Below are 19,291 nucleotides of genomic sequence, written 5' to 3'. Positions count from 1 at the left end.
AGAATCTGGCTGCAAACTGCTACAATGGTAGCGCCTGTGACAGGGCTATTTTGGCTTCAAAACCATCCAATGGTAAATGGCAGAGCCTTGCTGTCCACTCTATATACAGTCTATGGTTTTCACCTGTTTGGCCAGATGTCTTCACAGTTGGATTAGTATGTTTTATTATGTTAATGTGTGTTTGCTGTACTCTGCTGTTGTATGACATTAGTGTATTGTGTGTATTTAATGTGTTATTACACACCTTTTTTATCTGATTACTGTGTGTATACCACAGGAAACAGCCCTGTGAGACTAATATTTTCTCTCACATATGATGTAAAAAGACCTCTTTCAGCCAGAACTGAGTCATTCAGCAGACCATGGATGTGAGGAGCTGAGGTCAGGGTTCAGAGGACCCAGGTGTTGGGTTATCGGACTGTCTCAGTAAGGTCGTTCATACTGCAGCTTCCTTCAGTACCATGAGATGATCACAGAATGAGAGAATACAGAGCATGAAACAGGCAGAGGGTGGAGTGAGATAGCAGCGTGGCAGGAAGTAGTCAGCTCTAAAGGTCAGGACTCCATGTGCAGCTCGCCTTTCAGTCCTCACTCAGGGCTCAGGGCCCAGCTCATCAAAATAAGGTTCCTGACTGTGCTTGCTTCCTGAACAAGGACAGAAACTGATTAAATCTGGACTCTGGAGACTCTCCAGAGGCTAAATCATGCTGAGATACAGGGAACACAGCACAGAGCAGAAAAACATCAGCTACAGTTTGAGCTTCTTGTTCTCCAGTCAGTGTTTGAAGATTTGAGTGTGTGTGATGAAGAGCAGGCTGAAGAAACAACCTATCACAGCTCACTGTATTGACCAGCAGGGGGAGAGGGAGGGACCAGCTGACCACGAGGGGTTAGAGAGAGTGTGTGTGAGTGTCAGTGTGTGTGTGTGTGTGTGTGTGTGTGTGTGTGTAATATCTGTCAGTATAACTGTGTGTGTTGTAGGGGTGTCAGGCCTCTGACAGGTTAAATGTAAACAGGCTGCTCCTGAGCTGTTAGCAGGCGGTACATGGCTGCAGGCATCGTCTTCATGTGGATCTGAGACACAGAGAGACCAGGGTCAGAGAAAAACACACAACAAATCAGGATGGGTGGATGCAGGGATAAATAGGTGTGGTTCAGTTAGTATGTTCGCATAGATCTGTCTCTGTATTGTACATGCTAAATCATCTCCAGTGTAACGCTGAGTTATGTCTCTGTATGAAACATGCTGAGTCATCTCCAGTGTAAACATGCCGAGTCATGTCTCTGTATTAAACATGCTGAGTCATCTCAAGTGTAACGCTGAGTTATGTCTGAATTGAACATGCCGAGTCATCTCCAGTGTAAACATGCTGAGTCATCTCCAGTGTAACGCTGAGTTATGTCTCTGAATTAAACATGCTGAGTCATCTCCACTGAAACACTTAGTCATGTCTCTATGAAACATGCTGAGTCATCGCCAGCATATTGCTGAGTCATGCTCTTGTAAAGGTGTGCTCTGTGTTCTTCTTTAATTCTTACCTCTCCCACAGCATTGGACAGGATGTGGACAATCTTTTCATGGGGCGTGGCCACTATGCTCTGGCTGTTGATCTCGATGATGCGATGACCCACCCTGACCCCGCCACGCTCAGCGATGCCACCCCGCATCAGGCTACATATCTGTGAATGAATATGAAGTTACAACACACCATGTCTGAATGTGTAACCTTAGAAATACAGACAATCAAAGAAGTACCCACGATGCCGTTCTGCACGCTGAAGCCCAGCTGGTAGCGGAGATCAGGACGTCTGATGAGCACAGTGGTCACTGGGGGACATCTGACAATGTTCAGTTTGATACAGGCCTGGTTCTTCAGACCCTGCAGAGAGGAAAACCAGCCACAGTCAGACTGACTTTGATGCCCCACACTGCTCTCTGTCATAAGCGTACCCCCTGCCCCTGATGCCATCATGAGATGCCCATGTCCTGGTTGATGAATGTGATCTATGCATGGATTTGGTTTTGGATGGTGTCCACTGGGAATCAAGCCTCACCTTAATGATGCTCTGGCAGGTGGACAGAGGAAGTCCCACCAGACTGGTCCCATTGATTGACATGATCTGGTCTCCAATGTTTAGTCTGCCTGACCGCTCCGCTGGACCAGCATGCATCATGTTGGCGATGATGACTGTGGGCAGGATGGAGCCCCATCCACTCTCCACAATGACCACGCCCAGAATCTCACCTTTACCTTTTTCTATGAGCACCTGAGTGACAGCAGAGTGACCAGTCAGAGGTCAAGAAACACAACTGTCCAATCAGTCTGCTTGGACTGGCCAAAACCCAGGCTATCTAAAGCTCGCACATATCAGAAGGTTGTTGGCACTTTAAGAGACTTGCAGAGACTTGGCTCACACTTTGAGATGATGGTGCTGATTCTACAGCAGAGGTTCAAACAGTGGCCCCCTGTTGGGCAGTATCTACCACTATAGCCTCGTTTCCACCAGGTATTCCAGTTTGGAGCGGTACAGTTTGGTACAGGTTGGATCAGTAAAGCCTGATTCTGTTTGTGTTTCCGCAGCCAACCTTAGCCTTCTTGGTAGGTGGCGTGTAAGCTGGATGATGATAGCTGCGTCAGCAATGTCATAGCGTAATGCCACAGCAGAGCGACTCAGTGTACCTGCTAATGAATCCAATGAAGAAGAAAAACTTGACACACTCCAACAGAAGGGCACCAAAAAGTGAGACGGTACGAGTTGGTAGTTTTTGGACCTGTCCTGGCTTAAGTCAAAGAAAATGCCACAAAATGAGTGCTGTTCTGACATGAACCAAACTGAACCATTTGGTGGAAACAAGGCTTTCTGATTGGTTTGAAGGCATGCTGCAGAGCAGGAACACATCAGAAGCACCTGTCAGAGTCTGTCTTGGGAAAAACAGCTTGTCAGGATTCAGTCAGGGATGTAAACTCACATCTTTGCAGTTCTCCGACTTGGAGAAGTGGATGAGGTCATCGTTGTACATGTCCTGTGTGTTCAGCAGGTCACTGTACTCCTTTTGGCTCAGGTCCTCAGGGTTTATCCCGTTAGCTCGGAGGAACTCCTGATAGGCTACACTGAAGGCCTGCCCGATGGACTGAGCAATTAGCTGGGCCTGAGGGAACAGGAGAACCCATACATTGGTTGCAACCATCAGTTAGGTCACGGAGCATCTAGACTATGCCCTCAGAAATAAAACTCAACCATTGGCATTTGACTATGACAAATTCTTTTAGAGGAAAAGGAAAAGAAAGAAGTCTGATACATGATAACAATAAGGTTTGATATTTCAGCCTCCTGTCATGATGGTGACCAGTCAAGTGTTTCATGCATTTTTTTTACGTTAGAAATAAGAGCATTCATGCATTCATGCATCACTTTATGATGTCAGTGTTAGACTCACGTCTTCAGACTCAAACACATGACAGATCATCTTGTACTGCCGCTTGCTCTCCTGACCCGGCACTGAGGCCTCCAGGTTCTCCTGGGAGTCTGGGCGGGGCATCCTGCGGCGGGCCATCAGAACCACCACGTTACCAATGTCAGCGATGTAAGAAATAGTCCTCAGAGGATGGTCCATCATGGTCTCCTTATTTACATAGAACCACATCAAACCAGATCAGACCACATCAAACCAGATCAGACCACATCAGATCACATCAAACCAGATCAGACCACATCAGACCACATCAAACCAGATCACACCACATCAGATCACATCAAACCAGATCAGACCACATCAGACCACATCAGACCAGATCAAACAAGATCAGAACCGATTATATTGAGCTAAGCTCGGATACCAAACACACTGATACAAGATGTTGGAGGTGATACTGTGTATTGTTTTGTGTGTGTGTGTGTGTGTGTGTGTGTGTGTGTGTGTGTGTGTGTGTGTGTGTGTGTGTGTGTGTGTGTGTGTGTATGTGTGTGTGTGTGTGTGTGTGTGTGTGTGTGTGTGTGTGTGTGTGTGTTACCTGTGAGTCTGCGTTCAGCACTTTGATTCTCTGTGTGGAGATGAACAGATCCACTTCTGCCATTGGCTGAGGCTCACCTTCAAAAGTCTATGAATGCACACGCACGCACACACACACACACACACACACACACACACACACACACACACACACACACACACACACACACACACACACACGCACACACACATGCACACAACAGATGACAGTTTTATAGATCAAATGCACTGAGTTCAGCCTCAAACCTGGTGAGCGTCACATGGATTGATGAACTTAACCAGGCTGCTGCACTGAGTCAGACACAGACCCAGTAGACGGCACTGCCTTGGATCAGGGCTACAGTCCAGACCCCAGAAGTTGCTAGTCTGTCAGCCTTAACCCTTTGCTTCAGGTCAGCCCCCACTCTCTGCTCTTCACAAGTTTTGTTCCTTCACATCAATGCTAAAGCTCTGTCCGTTCTGCAGAAACACATCAATCTACAAACAATCATCTCCTCCAGATGACGTTTTTAAATGAATGGATTTATCAGCTTGAGTTCAACAAACATTACAGGACAGGAGGACGGATAAAAGTTGGGCAAAGGAGCAGAAAAGATAAGTCGTGCATTAAAACTAATAGTTTACACACACACACACAGAACTAAAGAAGGGTTAAAAATGTACACATGTACTTCACCTTCTTCTTGTTCTGGGCCACCTTCTGAGCCGTCTGCAGGAATGACAGACAGAGAAAGGAACTGAGCACATGATTAACATCACACATGTCAACACACAAACAGGATCATAAAGGTTGGTCACACTATTGAAAAAAAAAAACCTGTGTGACACAAAGTTCCTGAATGTGATCTAAGACTGTATATTTCATTTAACATGTTGTAAAAAACATCCTGCAAAGGTAGAGTCATAACTACAGTTAACCACAACTACAGTTAACCACAACTACAGTTAACCATAACCACAAGTAACTAAAACTACAGTTAACCACAACTACACTTAACCCTGACCACAGGTTACTTTTACTACAGTTAACAACAACTATAATTGCCCTAACCACAGATAACTATTACTACAGTTAACCACAACAACACTTAAAATTACCTTAGGTTACTTTTACTGCAGTTAACAACCACTACAGTTAACCCTGACCACAGGTTAGTTTTACTACCGTTAACAACAACTAAAGTTAACCCTTACCACAGGTAACTATTACTACAGTTAACCACAACTACAGTTTAACATAACCACAGTTAAATACAACTACCATTAACCTAACCACAGGTAACTATTACTACAGTTAACCATAACCACAGATAACTCTTACTACAGTTAACCACAACCACCATTAACCTTTACTAAAGTTAACCACAGTTACAGTTTATGTAGCCCTTTGTAAACCATTTCTAAAGCAACCATTACTACACCTTACTATTACAAGAGTTTAATATAACCACAATTATCTGTTACTACAGTTTATGATAATTTTACTTTTAGTACAATTCACCATGACAACAGTTTACCTGATCCTTAGTTAATCATTTACACAGCTTATCACAACCACAGTTAAATATATCATTAGTCAACCATTAGAACAGTTAATCATACAGTTTATATTAAATACAGTTGATAATATCTACAGTCAATCATGTCTATTTTAATCACAGAGTTACCATGGTTAACCATAAATTCAGTATCCATTACAACAGATAATAATAACACCAGTTGACCATAACTACAGTTGATCATACAGTTTATAGTTACTACAGTTAAACCTACTGATAATCATACAGTTAATCACACAGCTTAACATAATTATGGTCTATAATGACTTCAGTTCATGGTAATCGCAGTCAATCATTTAAATAAAAATTCTGCAACATACCAATCATTGGTGAAAAAAACCTTAGTGGCGCCATGAGGAGGTGTTTGAAGCTGAGAGTGCAACAGAATTATCCAACAGCTCATCACTTTAAGGTCTGTCTGATTAAAAAGAAGAATCAAACCTTTATCTTGCTGACAGCTTCCTGTGCCTGCATCATGCGGATGTTCTTGGACGGTGTTTTGTCTGACAGCAGCTGAGTTGAGCCAAGGTAGTTGGCAGCAAAGATGATACCATCAATGAGGTCCTCAGGGTCACATGGTCCAGGAACTAGGAGGACAAGAAAACCGTGACGTAAATACAAACTGACCTGTGTGTGTGTGTGTGTGTGTGTGTGTGTGTGTGTGTGTGTGTGTGTGTCTGTGTGTGTGTGTGTGTGTGTGTGTGTGTGTGTGTGTGTTTGCTCTATAATTTCTCAGTTTGTCAAAGTGGAGAATCCACAGACATTCGTATTTTGTCCATTCATGTTTTACACACAGTACATTACCCCTCCCATTTACTTCGAAAGCTTCATGGTTTTACTCCTCCTGACCACAAGAGGGCATGCTCACCTTCCACATATGTGGGGAATGATGCCAGACTTCTCCTGGACTGAAAAAAGATAAAAAACAGTTTCCAATTATGTCCTTAAGTCATTGTCTTTCATCTCAAATCAGTGTCTAATTAAAAACAGAAAAAGGAAACAAAAACTGGATTCAAATCTGCTTTCGAGAGTAAAACCTATTTCCATCAAAAATCAGCTAGTTTTCAAAAGGAGCTGTTTTCATTGAAAATTAAAGTTAAACTTGCTGTGAATGATACTTTCTGCTTTACTTTGTACTATGTGTTTAATTTTCTTTATATCTTAGTCCCAGCATCTGTTTTCTTAAACTCTGACCTCTTTGCTGGAGGGGGAGGAGTCAAAGGTGTGGTCCTGCAGGAGGTGGAGGCTGGACGACTCTGCACCTGGAGGGGATGGAGAGCCTGAGCGAGGGGACTGTAAAAGAAGAAGCAAACGCTCAGTGAGTCCTCCAATCAGAGCCCGGGAACTCCTCCAGCATGTTCCAACATGAATATCACAGACAGAGAGTTAAGACCAGTCACAGACTTCAGAGGGATGTCCCAGCTTTGAGAGGTTTATGGTCTGCAGGGTTGCGTTTCAAATGGACCCTGAAAGGTAATGGGGATGCAGTGATTTGAGGTTTTGGTGGTATGATTATAGTCTGAGAAATAATTACCATCACCATTAACACGATTACTATGAGCTCATTCATCTCAACACATTCCAATGCTTCATTCCCACAACAAGGGGATCTGTGTTCTGGTGTGTTCTGGTGCCTTCATACTGAGAGAATAAATCATTTTAAATACAGGGTGTCAGGTTTTTCCAGGTTCAATATCATACTTCATATTCTTGAAGACCGAAAGTGTCATCGTCATCAGACTGATGATGTTTAGGAAAACCATCATCTGTTCTCTGATTCTGCAGGACTATGAATGATCCAGATCCAAACAGCAGAATCTACTGCAGCTGGAAACACTTTGTGAGTAACCACAACTGGGCTGTGTCCCAAAGCCCAGGTACCTTGCCTTGCCTTGGTCTGATGTGGGCGTGGGCAGACATCCACATCATCAGTCGCTGCCCAAGAGCTGTTCCAATGTTCATGTCCTCTGGAGGCATATGTCCTCCGTTTGGTTAGCATGTGGCTAGTTGACCAAGGATACACAGGTGTATCCTTGGCTGCCTTACCATGGCTATAAATACCCAACATGCAATGCGCAAATCTACGAAAAAGGAAAAAAATGGAAGGAAAAGATGCACCAGAGAGAGACGCTCCAGTGGAGGCGTGCTGTAAATTCCAATTCAAATGTAAGCAACAAAATACACCTCTGAAAATAACAACTTATTGGGAGTGTCAATGATGTGGCAATAAAAAAGCAAAAAACGTACAAAAGTGGCAAGCCATGACAATATTAGTACCTGCTTGAGCATACGGTCTACTCCCACGTTTGTATAAACTTTCCAAGCACTGTCCACAGTGCAACACATGTTATGTAAGACAATGTAACTCCAATTACATAAACATTTGTGACAGGAATCTGATGGTAAAAAATATGCAACTGTAGGCTGTTCTGTTTGCATCTCCTTTTGAGCAGAGGCAGGACACTTGTCTTGGATTGGAAGTGGCTTTGGAGGCACTGCCTTCCAAGGCAAGGCAAGGCAAGGTACATGGGCTTTGGGAAACAGCCATATTCTGCTTCCCAGTAAAAAAAAGTATTACAGTGGTTATGAAGCAAAACTGAAAGAGAAGGAAGCGCAGATAATCCAGTCCATCAAAGAGAAGAGGATCCATCAGGACAGCTTCACTGCTTTTTCCCTTTCCCATACACTTGTGCTTTGATCACATGAAGCAGTCAAACCTTAGAGCCCAAACCCAGCTGCACTGAGGCGTGTTGAGACAAACAGATTAAAGTTTTAAAACACTTTACGGTTACAGGGGAGAGGCGCTCTCCTCTTTATCAGCTCTGGCATCTCAAGTAAGCACATGGGAGGTCTGGGAGCTTTCAGGTATGCCATCCTTTAACTCTTTTTGAGACATTTGGTTCTTAGGACAAAAGCAGCAGATTTCTGATCCATCAGAACTTTATTTGGTTCTTCTGGCTTCATCAGAAACACAACTACAGGCATTGTGCCCCACTGAACGTCAGACGTCTGATGGATGTGCTGATCAAGTCTACAACGCATCTGCTGGTCCAAGACCAAACCTGGACGTCAGCACAACATTCAAATCAAGTCTACTATTTGGACGTCTTACCATGACCCCACCTGGATGTCAGTATACAGTTCAACATCTGAACATCTGCTTTTTGGACGGGGTATATGAGTGAGCCCACTGAGGACAGAGACATTCAAAGGATGTCCTTCCATCACCATTTTTGGACGTCCAGCGTTAAATATTAGTGTTGAATCAAAGTAATATTTTGTTTGTTTGTTTGTTTGTTTCTACTTCCTGTTCTCAAATCTGAAATGGTGGTGTGTTTTCCTGTGGAGGTCAATATTCCTGTAGCTACAATTGGCTCAGCAGCAGCTTTGAAATAGAAAAGTGTAACGCCTTTTACTGTTCTGTTACTGACATAGACTGTATATAGAGTGGACAGTGTGGCTCTGCCATTTACCATTGTACGGATTTGAAGCCAAAATACCCCCATCACAGGCACAGCTATTGGCAGCAATTGCAGCCAGTGTCTGCACAGTAGAGACTGTGATGGATTCTGGGAGAATCAGAGTGGAGCTGGTGACAAAAATAGCAAAGTTTCTTTTTACCTATACTGCAGCCAGCCACCAGGGGGAGCAGTTTTTGCGGAGACCTCACTTCGAGCTGAACAAGATGAGGTCCATTTTTTTGTACAGTCTATGGTTACCAACAGTGAAATGTGGTGTGTTGCTATTTATCTGACCTGACTTGCTCTGCCAGACACAAGAGGAGCTGCAAATAAAATGTGGGGAAAAGCGTCAGACACTCAAGTAATGATGAGAACAATCATGTTGATACGTCTTTAACAAAGAGCTGATGCTAGAGTCAACTTTTCATCAACAAATATCACACAGCTACCTGTGTGTGTCTGTGTGACCTGCAGTCAGAGAGGATCTCCTGCAGCATCTTTGGACCAAACCTTCTCCAGAGAGAGGGGTGGATGCTTTTCCAGGTTTGAATGTAAGGGACAAGTAGGCGACTTGTTTTGATTTGAAAAAATATCAGAGATGACAGGACCAGACTTAAATAAATAAGGGGTTAATCAGGAGAAATTACAAGTCGGATGTGGAGCCAGAGACAGGGTTATAAAGCAGGAGAATCCCTCCTGAATCAGGAGAGTTGGCAGGTCTATCTGACCTGGATCACTCAGCCAGACACAGGACAAGAGCTGCAGAGTTTTCAGGATGGGAGTCAGCCTACCGGCTCTACATTAACGTCATTTTCAGGATGGAAGTAAACAGAGACCACTTCAACGTCAGAGATGGAAAAGACAAGAACAGACATGTGAACATAATGTCCCAGAGCAAATCCTGCTCAAAAACTGAATTCTTTAGCAAAACTAAAGGTTTTTCAAAAAAGTAACATAATATTTACTTTCCCTGGTAACTAATTACATTTATGAAGGAGTATCTCAGTTACTAATTTAACCACTTTGTGGAGAAAGTGGTTGCCTGGAAGAACAGTCTGCACCTTCAGGTGACCACAACATCAAAAAATGAGGTGAAAGGGACGTCCTTTGAACGTCTCTTTTCACACTGTGGGTTAGTTCACCTGCACAGGTGTAAAGACAGAAATTACTCTGTGTTAGTATCCCACTCTAATGTAACACATGTTACACATGTGCAGTGGTTTGTTGGCGTTGAGTTTTGCAGGATCTTTGCGGTTACTCAGGAGAACTTTCTGAATGTTGTAATAGCAGAACCCATACATTTGCACTTATGTTCACTTTTGATTAATACAGTAATCTTTGGATACCCAGTTCATTCATTAGATTACGTTTTTTTCTTGCTGTGCCTTGTAATAGACAAACAAATCATCCGAGAGCTCCGATTCTGTAAATGAGTGAATTCCTAAATAATAAAAAGTATTCATGTCAAACTCACACACCGCTCTACACCATCACAGCTTGAAAATGAAACACACCTCTGTTTCTGTCCCTGCTCCTCGCTGCGCCTCCTGTGCGCTCTCTTCCTCCTCCAGCTTCTCTAACTGATACATCCAGAAATTCTCCATCCTTTAGTGGAATAAACTCAGGTGTCCACAGAGTCCACAGAGTCTACAGAAGCAGCAGGTCCACTGACCCTCAGAGACACAGCCTGTGTTTATATGCAGCCCTGACACAGCTCAGGTAACATCAGGTATCCTCAGGTATCACATCCACCCTCAGGAAACAGGACAGGCTGCTCCATCACTCCATCACTCGGTCACTATTCATGTGTTCATTCACTTTGTTTGTGAACACATTATTGCTGACTGTAAGTCTCTGTTCTTTGTAAGGACATAGACGTCTGGATGTGAACACCTGAATGTTGAACTTGTGTGTAGATGTTACCATGTGTCAACTTTCACTAAACAGCATCAAACAGTTCTCAGAGAGTGAGCACGTTAAAATGACCTCATTAACACATTATGTTTCTGTGTGTGAACACATGAATGCTCACTGATTATGATGAGAGTTAACTGTTCTTCTTCAGCTTGGCTTTGGTTGTGTCTGTGGAACTGATCTCAGTTTGTTCATGTGAACTATGAACCCTCAGTGGGTAAGTTATGGAGTTCCTGGTGTAAAGATTCTTTGATACAAACAGCTGTTGATGTTTTTAAAGCTGCACGGAGGAAACAGACCATCATGATGGAAAGACTAACAGCTCCTGTCTCCTGTTATCTGACACTCACTAAATTATTGAACCTGTGACACCCTCTACCTGTCTGCCTGACTCACGACCATCAATAAATCATCAGGAGGAGAGGAGAGGAGAGGAGAGGAGAGGAGAGGAGAGGAGAGGAGAGGAGAGGAGAGGAGAGGAGGTGCAGAGGGGCACATATCACACTGAGAAGAGCAGCTGATCAACAGCTACAGACTGTCAGCTTCATCACCATCATCATCTTCATCACTGCTACTGACATCATCAGCTTCATCACTATCATCGTAATCATCGTCTTAAGCTGCGTTTCCACCAAGCAGTTCCGGTCGGTTCAGTACGGTTTGGGACGATTTGGGACAGTTAAGTCTGATCCTGTTCGCGTTTCCACAGCAAACTGTGCCCTCTCGTGGTGGGCAAGCCGGATGCTGGAAGGCGCAGCTGGTAAACAATAGCACGACGCAGTAGCAGCTTACCCCGCTATTAAATCCAACAAAGAAGAAAACGCGACACAGTAAACAAAGAGCACGGATGGAAGACATGCAGCATTTCCTCCTCTCTGTGACTTTCATGTAACTCTCTGTTACAAAGTGCAATCGAGCTTCGTTTCAGAGAAGTCTGTGAGCCACCAGGAGAAACGCAGCAGCTGTCGGAGTAAGTGACGATTCTTTTGACCAATCAACGGTCTGCAGTGTGTTGCTCCACCTTCCGAGAGCGGATTGGTTCAGTCTGGCACCCATACGAAAGGGTCCCAAAAAAGTGGGACGGCTCGTCTCACTTTTTAGGGATCCGTCCCGGGATGAGTCAGTGGAAACGCCGCTAAAAGCGCACCGAACCGAGACGAACCGACCCGGACTGATTGGTGGAAACGCGGCTTTAGTCACCAGTGTCACTGACATTTTAAGCATTATCACCACCATCATAATAATCATCTTCACTGTCACTGACATCATCAGCTTCATCACCATATTCACCATCATCATCCTCATCACTTTTATTATCATCTTCATCACTGTCACTGACATCAGCAGTAGCAGCATTATAACCATCAGTGTCACGGGCATTTTCACCATTATCACCATCTCTACAATCATCATCATTATCAACATCATTATCATCATCACTATCAACATCATCTTTATCATCATCACCATTATCACCATCTCCACCATCATCATCATTATCAACATCATCATCATCATCACTATTTACATCATCTTTATCATCATCACCATTATCATCATCACCATTATCACCATCTCTACCATCATCACCATTGTCAACATTGTCAACATCATTATCATCATCACTATCAACATCATCTTTATCATCATCACCATTATCACCATCTCAGTCATCATCCTTATTATAGACCACAATCATCATCACCATTATCAACATCATCTTTATCATCATCATCATTATCACCATCTCCACCATCATCATCATTATCAACATCATCATCATCATCACTATATACATCATCTTTATCATCCTCGCCATTATCATCATCACCATTATCACCATCTCTACCATCTCTACCATCGTCAACATCATTATCATCATCACTATCAACATCATCTTTATCATCATCACCATTATCACCATCTCAATCATCATCCTTATTATAGACCACTATCATCATCACCATTATCAACATCATCTTTATCATCATCATCATTATCACCATATTAACCATTATCATCATTATCAACATCACCATCATCATCACTATTTACATCATCTTTATCATCATCACCATTATCACCATCTCTATCATCATCATCACTATTTACATCATCTTTATCATCACCATTATCACCATCTCCACCATCATTATCATCACCATTACCACCATCTCCACCATCATTATCATTATCATCATCACCATCATCATCACTATCAATATCATCTTTATCATCATAATCATCACCATCACCATCATCATCATTATCAACATCACTATCATCATCACTATCAATATCATCTTTATCATCATCATCATCATCACCCTAATCATCTTTGTTATCATCACCATCATCTTCATCGTCATCATTATAACTGTTTCCAACATTATCAGCATCACTGTCACTGGAATTATCAGCATCACAGCTCATGACATTACTTTTTTTTTACCTTCACCATCACTTTTACTGACATCCTCTTCCTCACTGTTAAAGTTTGATAACTATCAGTCTTTGAAGTTTCACACCTGTCTCATTCGCTAGCTAGGAAGAACAGGGTGTAACCACCTGGATTAATTAATGGATTCAAAGATTTTTGTTTGATAGGTTGTTTGGTTGGTTGGTTGATTGGTTGGCTGATGGAATGAGTGATGAAGTGGCGGATAGATTGATGGAGTGACAGATTGATAAAGTGATCGACAGATTAATATAGTGACATGTAGATAGATAAAGTGGTGGATAGACTGATGGATTGATTGATAAAGTGATGAAATGAATGATGGAGTGATTGTTTAATTGATGAATTGATGAATTGATTGTCTGATTGATGAAGTGACACATGTATTGATTGATGCTGTATTGACTGTTCTAGTTCCATGCTGGGTCGTGGTTTTTGTGGGTGGTGTTATTGAACCCATGGGTCCTCACACTGACAGAGCTTTAATGTCACCTTGATTACCAGAACTGCTGTACTCACACTGCCCCCTGCTGTTTGCTGTAGGTCACACTCTGCAGTGGGGCTCAGGTCCTGTCTCATTACCCAGATGGGTTCTTTTGGTTCATCCGGGGTGTACGGAGACCTGACCGCCCTGGTCTTCACCTCCTCTATGGCCTCTTTGATGTCCTTAATGGCGAGAGAAATGGCGTCTCTCTTGTCCTGACTGTTCCTCATTGACCCCGCCTCCTCTGAAGGGCTTACTTCCTGTTTTCGGCCAGGTTTATCTTGGCTGACTGCTCTGTGGTTTTTATGAGAGTTGGTCTCAGAGTGGCCTTTGTCTCCTTCTGGGGACTGGTCTTCTTCCTCTGGTGTATTTTCTGTAGCCCGATGGGAGCTGTGGAGGCTCAGACCACCTTTGACCTCAGGCCCTGTGTGGTCCACGTCCTCTTCCTTATCGTAGCTGTCAGCTCGAGGGTATGGGGCAAACTCTGCCTCCTTCTCAGGACTGTCAGACTCTCCATCTGAGCGTTCATCATAGTGACGCAGGCGGGAGCCCACGGCCTCCTGCTGATGGTAGTCTCTGCTCCCTGCCCGGCCTTCAAAGAGCTGGAAGCCAGCCCTCTTCTGCTGGGAGGACTCAGGCCTATCTGCAGCTGGAGGACCAGAGGAGGGTGTGTCACAGATTTCCTCATATACGTGCTCAGAGAGCGAGTAGATGTCGTATGGCTCAGAGTACGCCTCGTCTGCCAGCCCAGCGTCTAAACTGTCTGACTTCAGAACAGCCAAGACCCCATCCTGTCCCAAGGGGGAGCTGATGGGCTGAGTGTAGACATAGTTGGAGTATCCAGCATTGACCATGTCCTCAGAGTCATCTGGTCTGTTGGGGTTCTGGATGTCAGGTAGGGGGTCCCGAGGAGGAGGCTGAGGAGGAAACTGAGGATGTGGACGGAGGTGTAGCTGTTCGGCCTCAGCGCTCTCAGTGTACCCCTCTGCTTCTGGTCGAAGCTGGACCCCATAGTTTCCTGTCTCGTCTTCAGCCTCTACCTGGCCCTCAGGATCCAGTGACATCATGACCAGGCCATCATCGCCTTCTGCGCGGTCTGTGTGTGTGTGAAAGCCACTCTCTGTGCTGGCTGAGCGAGCCAGCGCAGAGTCGTCCCGTTCATGCTCATCTTCACGGGTGTACATCTGTTTCTCCTGCTGCTGAGCTCGCTCTGCCTCCCTCTGCTGCCTCTGCCTGTGCCGCTGCTGCTGGACTCGGATCCGGGCCTCACTGTCGCCCTGTCTGCGGTACCGGGCCACTGCAGGTCTAGGGATGGGTCCGGGGGGCTGAGGGGGTGATGGTCCTCTCTGTTGGCCTGAATCTGGATCCTCCTGTGGGCGGCGTTGTTGTTGGGCTACGGCTCGACTGCCAGCACCTCCTGCAGCCAAAGCGTCACTGCGTCTGTAGCGCTTGTCCTGGTTGCTATGGTTACGGGACCGACTGTGGTTGTTTTGATAGTAGCGAGGGGGTGTGTCAGCCTCCTCTGTCACCTCCTGGCCAAGTTCGGGCTCCTGGGGGTTCATTGTGGACTGGTTGTTGGGGTTTGTCCGAGTCAGCCTGACGTTTTAACACGCATCATCAGCAGGAGCTGGAGTGAGGTCAGAGCAAAGGATTCTGGGAAAAGATAAAAAAAGATCTTAGTGAAAGAGATAATTGAGTTTAGAAGCCTAGACTAGAATAGAATAGAATAGAATAGAATAGAATAGAATAGAATAGGCTTGATTTTTTTGAATGATGTGTAAATTTGTCTGGAAACAATGGAAGAGTGTATAATCTGCTCCCCTGTATGGTAAACATGATAAAACCACTCCTGCAGGGTTGAAGAGAAAGGAGCAGCTCTTTGGTTTTGAAAGAGCACCCTCTATTGGTCGCTTGTGTGTAACTCAGCAGGAATCAGAAACTCATGATTCAATGCTTGTTTTTTTTTTTGTGTTTTTTTTTTTTTTACTTTTTCCCGAACCTTCTGGTTCCACTGCGCCACCCTCCAGAACTAAGATTACCTGCAGAGCACACTCAGAATCTGCTCATAGATCACTGGACTCTAACATCCATCTATGAGCCACAGACAATCAGGTTAGCAGGTCAGATTATGTAGGACCCAGCGTTTGAGTGGCTCCCCTCAGGACGCCGCCTTCACTGTCCCTGTTGGAGGACACAGAGGAGAAGAGTGACCTTTGTTCCCAGGGTTGTCTCAGACACCCACACCTCTTACCCACTGCAGACTCTTAAGTTGTCTCAGTCTAACAGGCTCTGCTTTTCCTGTTCCCTCAGTATTCATACAGGTCTAATCATTTCATTCCTGCTGTTCTTATCCTTCATGTCACTGAGCTCCACTTTTTAATATGTATCTTATAACTTATCATGTATTATTTGCCACCTGCACATAGCTCTGTATACAGGTCAGTCAGGAACACTCTGGTTAGAGATTTGAGCCATTTACTGTCAATGGAAATACAGTTAGAATCACGTAACAGCTCTGCTCTTCAGAGTAGTGATGTCCCGATCAGGCTTTCTGCCCCAGAGTCCGAGTCTAGGTAATTTGATTATTTTTGATTCAGTTTGGTGTACATTGTTGTTGTTTTTGTTGTTTGATTACCATATTTCCTAATAATCCACCATTAACAGATTATTTTTAACCAATTCTGTCACGTATTGTCATGAAAAAACTGAAAAATGGGGCAGTTTCAAACATCATTAAAGCTGAGTGAAACATTGCTAGTGTCAACATGCCAACTCCTCAGTAAGGAAAATCTCTATTGTCTGTCCCTGAAGTCACTAAAAGTCACTAGAGGACCCTTCTGTCTAATTTGCATAATGACCCATTTGCATGTAATTGTCATGGACTCTGTAGGAAAGAAAAATAAAGTGTGAGAGACAGAAATCAGGTAAAACACAACATCATAAATATGTTTAGAGCAACAATTTAACTTTCTTCTGTCCATTTTTTTCCATGTCTAAATTTCAAACCTCCTCCTTTATCAGGACTGGTGACCAGTAAAGGTGACCATAGTGTGACACGCACTTGCATGATTTCATCTGCTGGGAGTGAGGACTGTCTCTGTGTTTTGGATAGGGGAGGGGCTCATGATAGCACATACTGCTCATTGAGGAGAAAGAAACACATTTTAACCCCAGAGTTAAAGTGTGTGGCAAGAGTTGCCTTTAAAAAACTCTCCAGTCTGAGGGGGCTTTTATACATTACAGGGATGATCCCTGAAATGTATAAAAGCTGAGGTACTGCAGCCCATAGGACCTGCAGCATGACCACCTTGAGTCAGAGACTTCCTGTTTATGAGCTCTATACAGTCCTGGTGGGAGGGGATTAAAGCTACCCACTGACCTTTAACAAAGACAGGGAGAGACGTCATGCATCATCATCACAGGCTCTTTGTGATTGCACTCAAACACAATGTTTCTCAAAGTAAGAAGCATGGGAACAACAACAGAGGAGAGTTGAAACAAACACTGACATCCAAGGGCCTGCAAGTAGTGGTCTGCTCATCCTACAGCCCACAGCCAGCTCATCCTACAACCTGCTCATCCTACAGCCTGTTCATCCTACAGCCTGTTCATCCTACAGGCTGTTCATCCTACAGCCCACAGCCTGTTCATCCTACAGCCTGTTCATCCTACAGGCTGTTCATCCTACAGCCCACAGCCTGTTCATCCTACAGCCTGTTCATCCTACAGCCTGTTCATCCTACAGCCTGTTCATCCTACAGCCTGTTCAGCCTACAGGCTGTTCTGCCTACAGGCTGTTCTGCCTACAGGCTGTTCAGCCTACAGCCTGTTCATCCCACAGCCTGTTCATCCTACAGCCTGTTCATCCTACAGCCTGTTCATCCTACAGCCTGTTCATCCTACAGCCTGTTCATTCTACAGCCTGTTCATCCTTAAGGCTGTTCAGTCTACAACCTGTTCATTCTACAGCCTGTTCATCCTACATCCTGTTCATCCTACAGCCTGTTTATCCTACAACCTGTTCATTCTACAGCCTGTTCATCCTACAACCTGCTCAGCCTACGTCCAGTTCATCCCACAGCCTGTTCGTCCTACACTACAGGCTCAGACTACAGCCTTCAGCATGCTCAGCCTACAGATCCTACATCCTACCAGTGACACAGTGACCATGAGATAGAGGTGTGTGTGTGTGTGTGTGTGTGTGTGTGTGTGTGTGTGTGTGTGTGTGTGTGTGTGAGCTTTAAGGTTTGATTCCAAACATCTTTAATTCATCACACACACATGTCCACTCAGAGAGGAATCAACCAATCAGCATCCAGAGATACTTCAATGAGCTCTGCTGCAGAACCATCCTGACATGACCACACAAACACACACATACATACACACACACACACACACACACACTGTTTAATATGTTCTGGTTTAAACTCGAGCATTGTCTGAATTGACGAAGACAAGCATCAGTCCGGATCCGGGACTCGCAGAAACCTCAGACCACAGAGATCCGCAGTGACAAGAATCCGGACCGGACTGCGGCTCTGCACCTGCCGACAACAGGGCCTCTGTGCCTCACCCAGACCCCCCTCCAGCCCCCTCAGACCGGCACAAAGGCCCGTATATACCGCTGCAAGTCCAGGTCAGGTCCTGGTCTAGGGACTGAGTCCCGTTTCTGCTGGTCTCGTTAGTGCTGTGAGCGCATTGATGTTTTTATGAATCAGAAAAAAAAAAAGATTAGCACGGACGGTCCCGACCCTCCTCCGTTATCCACAGACCTGCAGCTACAGACCGCTCCCCCTAACCCGGACCGTGACGAAGACCAACCAATGGAAACAAAAACCTGAACCGAGTCAGGCCAGACCAGAACTCACCTTCATTCAGCTGCGAAGAGGCTGCAGGTCCGCCCCACCGCTGCCTCCGTCCTCCATCTTCCCTCTGAGTGTATACATGTGTGTGTGTGTTGCCCCTCCCTCTACACACAGAGAGAGAGAGAGAGAGAGAGAGAGAGAGAGAGAGAGAGAGAGAGTGCCAGCCTCCTGTATCAGCAGCTTGAACCGCTGAGGCGAGCTCTACATCAAAACACGCATCTAATGATGCCTGGTCTGATATCACAGGCTCCTTTAGGTTAAACATTCATTTTAAAAATACATTTTTCAAACTGTGGACGCTCAAGATGAAGATAATACGTTAGAAGCAAAAACACTCGATTGAGATAAAAAAAAAAAAAGTCAAAGAAAAGACTGAACTCTTTTTATATCTGTTTATATGTTTCTTCTGCTGCAGCTGATACACACCATGGAGGTCACATATTTAAGGGTTAAAAGTGGAATAAAAAGCTAAAGAGGATCACACAAGACCACCTCATCTCCACAGCTACACCTTAACAATAGAAATCTATTTACA

At 44.5% G+C, this 19,291-nt stretch overlaps 1 protein-coding gene across 1 annotated transcript; it reads right to left on the bottom strand.

The window, feature by feature from the left end:
- Positions 1 to 109: 109 nt before the first annotated feature.
- apba1a (amyloid beta (A4) precursor protein-binding, family A, member 1a) lies at positions 110 to 18,861 on the bottom strand. Its single transcript, XM_074670055.1, has 13 exons — positions 18,760 to 18,861; positions 13,924 to 15,541; positions 6,766 to 6,864; positions 6,440 to 6,479; positions 6,013 to 6,158; positions 4,689 to 4,721; positions 4,014 to 4,100; positions 3,440 to 3,625; positions 2,972 to 3,151; positions 2,056 to 2,268; positions 1,761 to 1,880; positions 1,540 to 1,680; positions 110 to 1,074 (listed from the first exon to the last, which is right to left on the bottom strand). Exons 2-13 carry the CDS (start codon positions 15,448 to 15,450, stop codon positions 1,003 to 1,005), a joined length of 2,844 nt encoding a protein of 947 aa, XP_074526156.1. The 5' UTR covers positions 15,451 to 15,541; positions 18,760 to 18,861; the 3' UTR covers positions 110 to 1,002.
- Positions 18,862 to 19,291: the final 430 nt, after the last annotated feature.

Source organism: Halichoeres trimaculatus, unplaced genomic scaffold (assembly GCF_033239565.1).
Source record: "Halichoeres trimaculatus isolate MK-OKI-2021-1 unplaced genomic scaffold, fHalTri1.1 fHalTri1_scaffold_5, whole genome shotgun sequence".
NCBI classification, from domain to species: Eukaryota; Metazoa; Chordata; class Actinopteri; order Labriformes; family Labridae; genus Halichoeres; species Halichoeres trimaculatus.
This window is presented reverse-complemented; position numbering and strand designations above follow the sequence as displayed.

What these genes read in the sequence shown, in the direction of transcription:
- apba1a (XM_074670055.1), bottom strand. Translation starts at nt 15,450, where the DNA reads ATGAACCCCCAGGAGCCCGAACTTGGCCAGGAGGTGACAGAGGAGGCT. An exon ending in AAGCTGTCAGCAAGATAAAG is followed by an intron (nt 4,722 to 6,012) that starts GTTTGATTCTTC and finishes TCATTCCTGCAG; the next exon opens with ACGGCTCAGAAGGTGGCCCA. An exon ending in AGTCGGAGAACTGCAAAGAT is followed by an intron (nt 2,269 to 2,971) that starts GTGAGTTTACAT and finishes GCTGTCACTCAG; the next exon opens with GTGCTCATAGAAAAAGGTAA.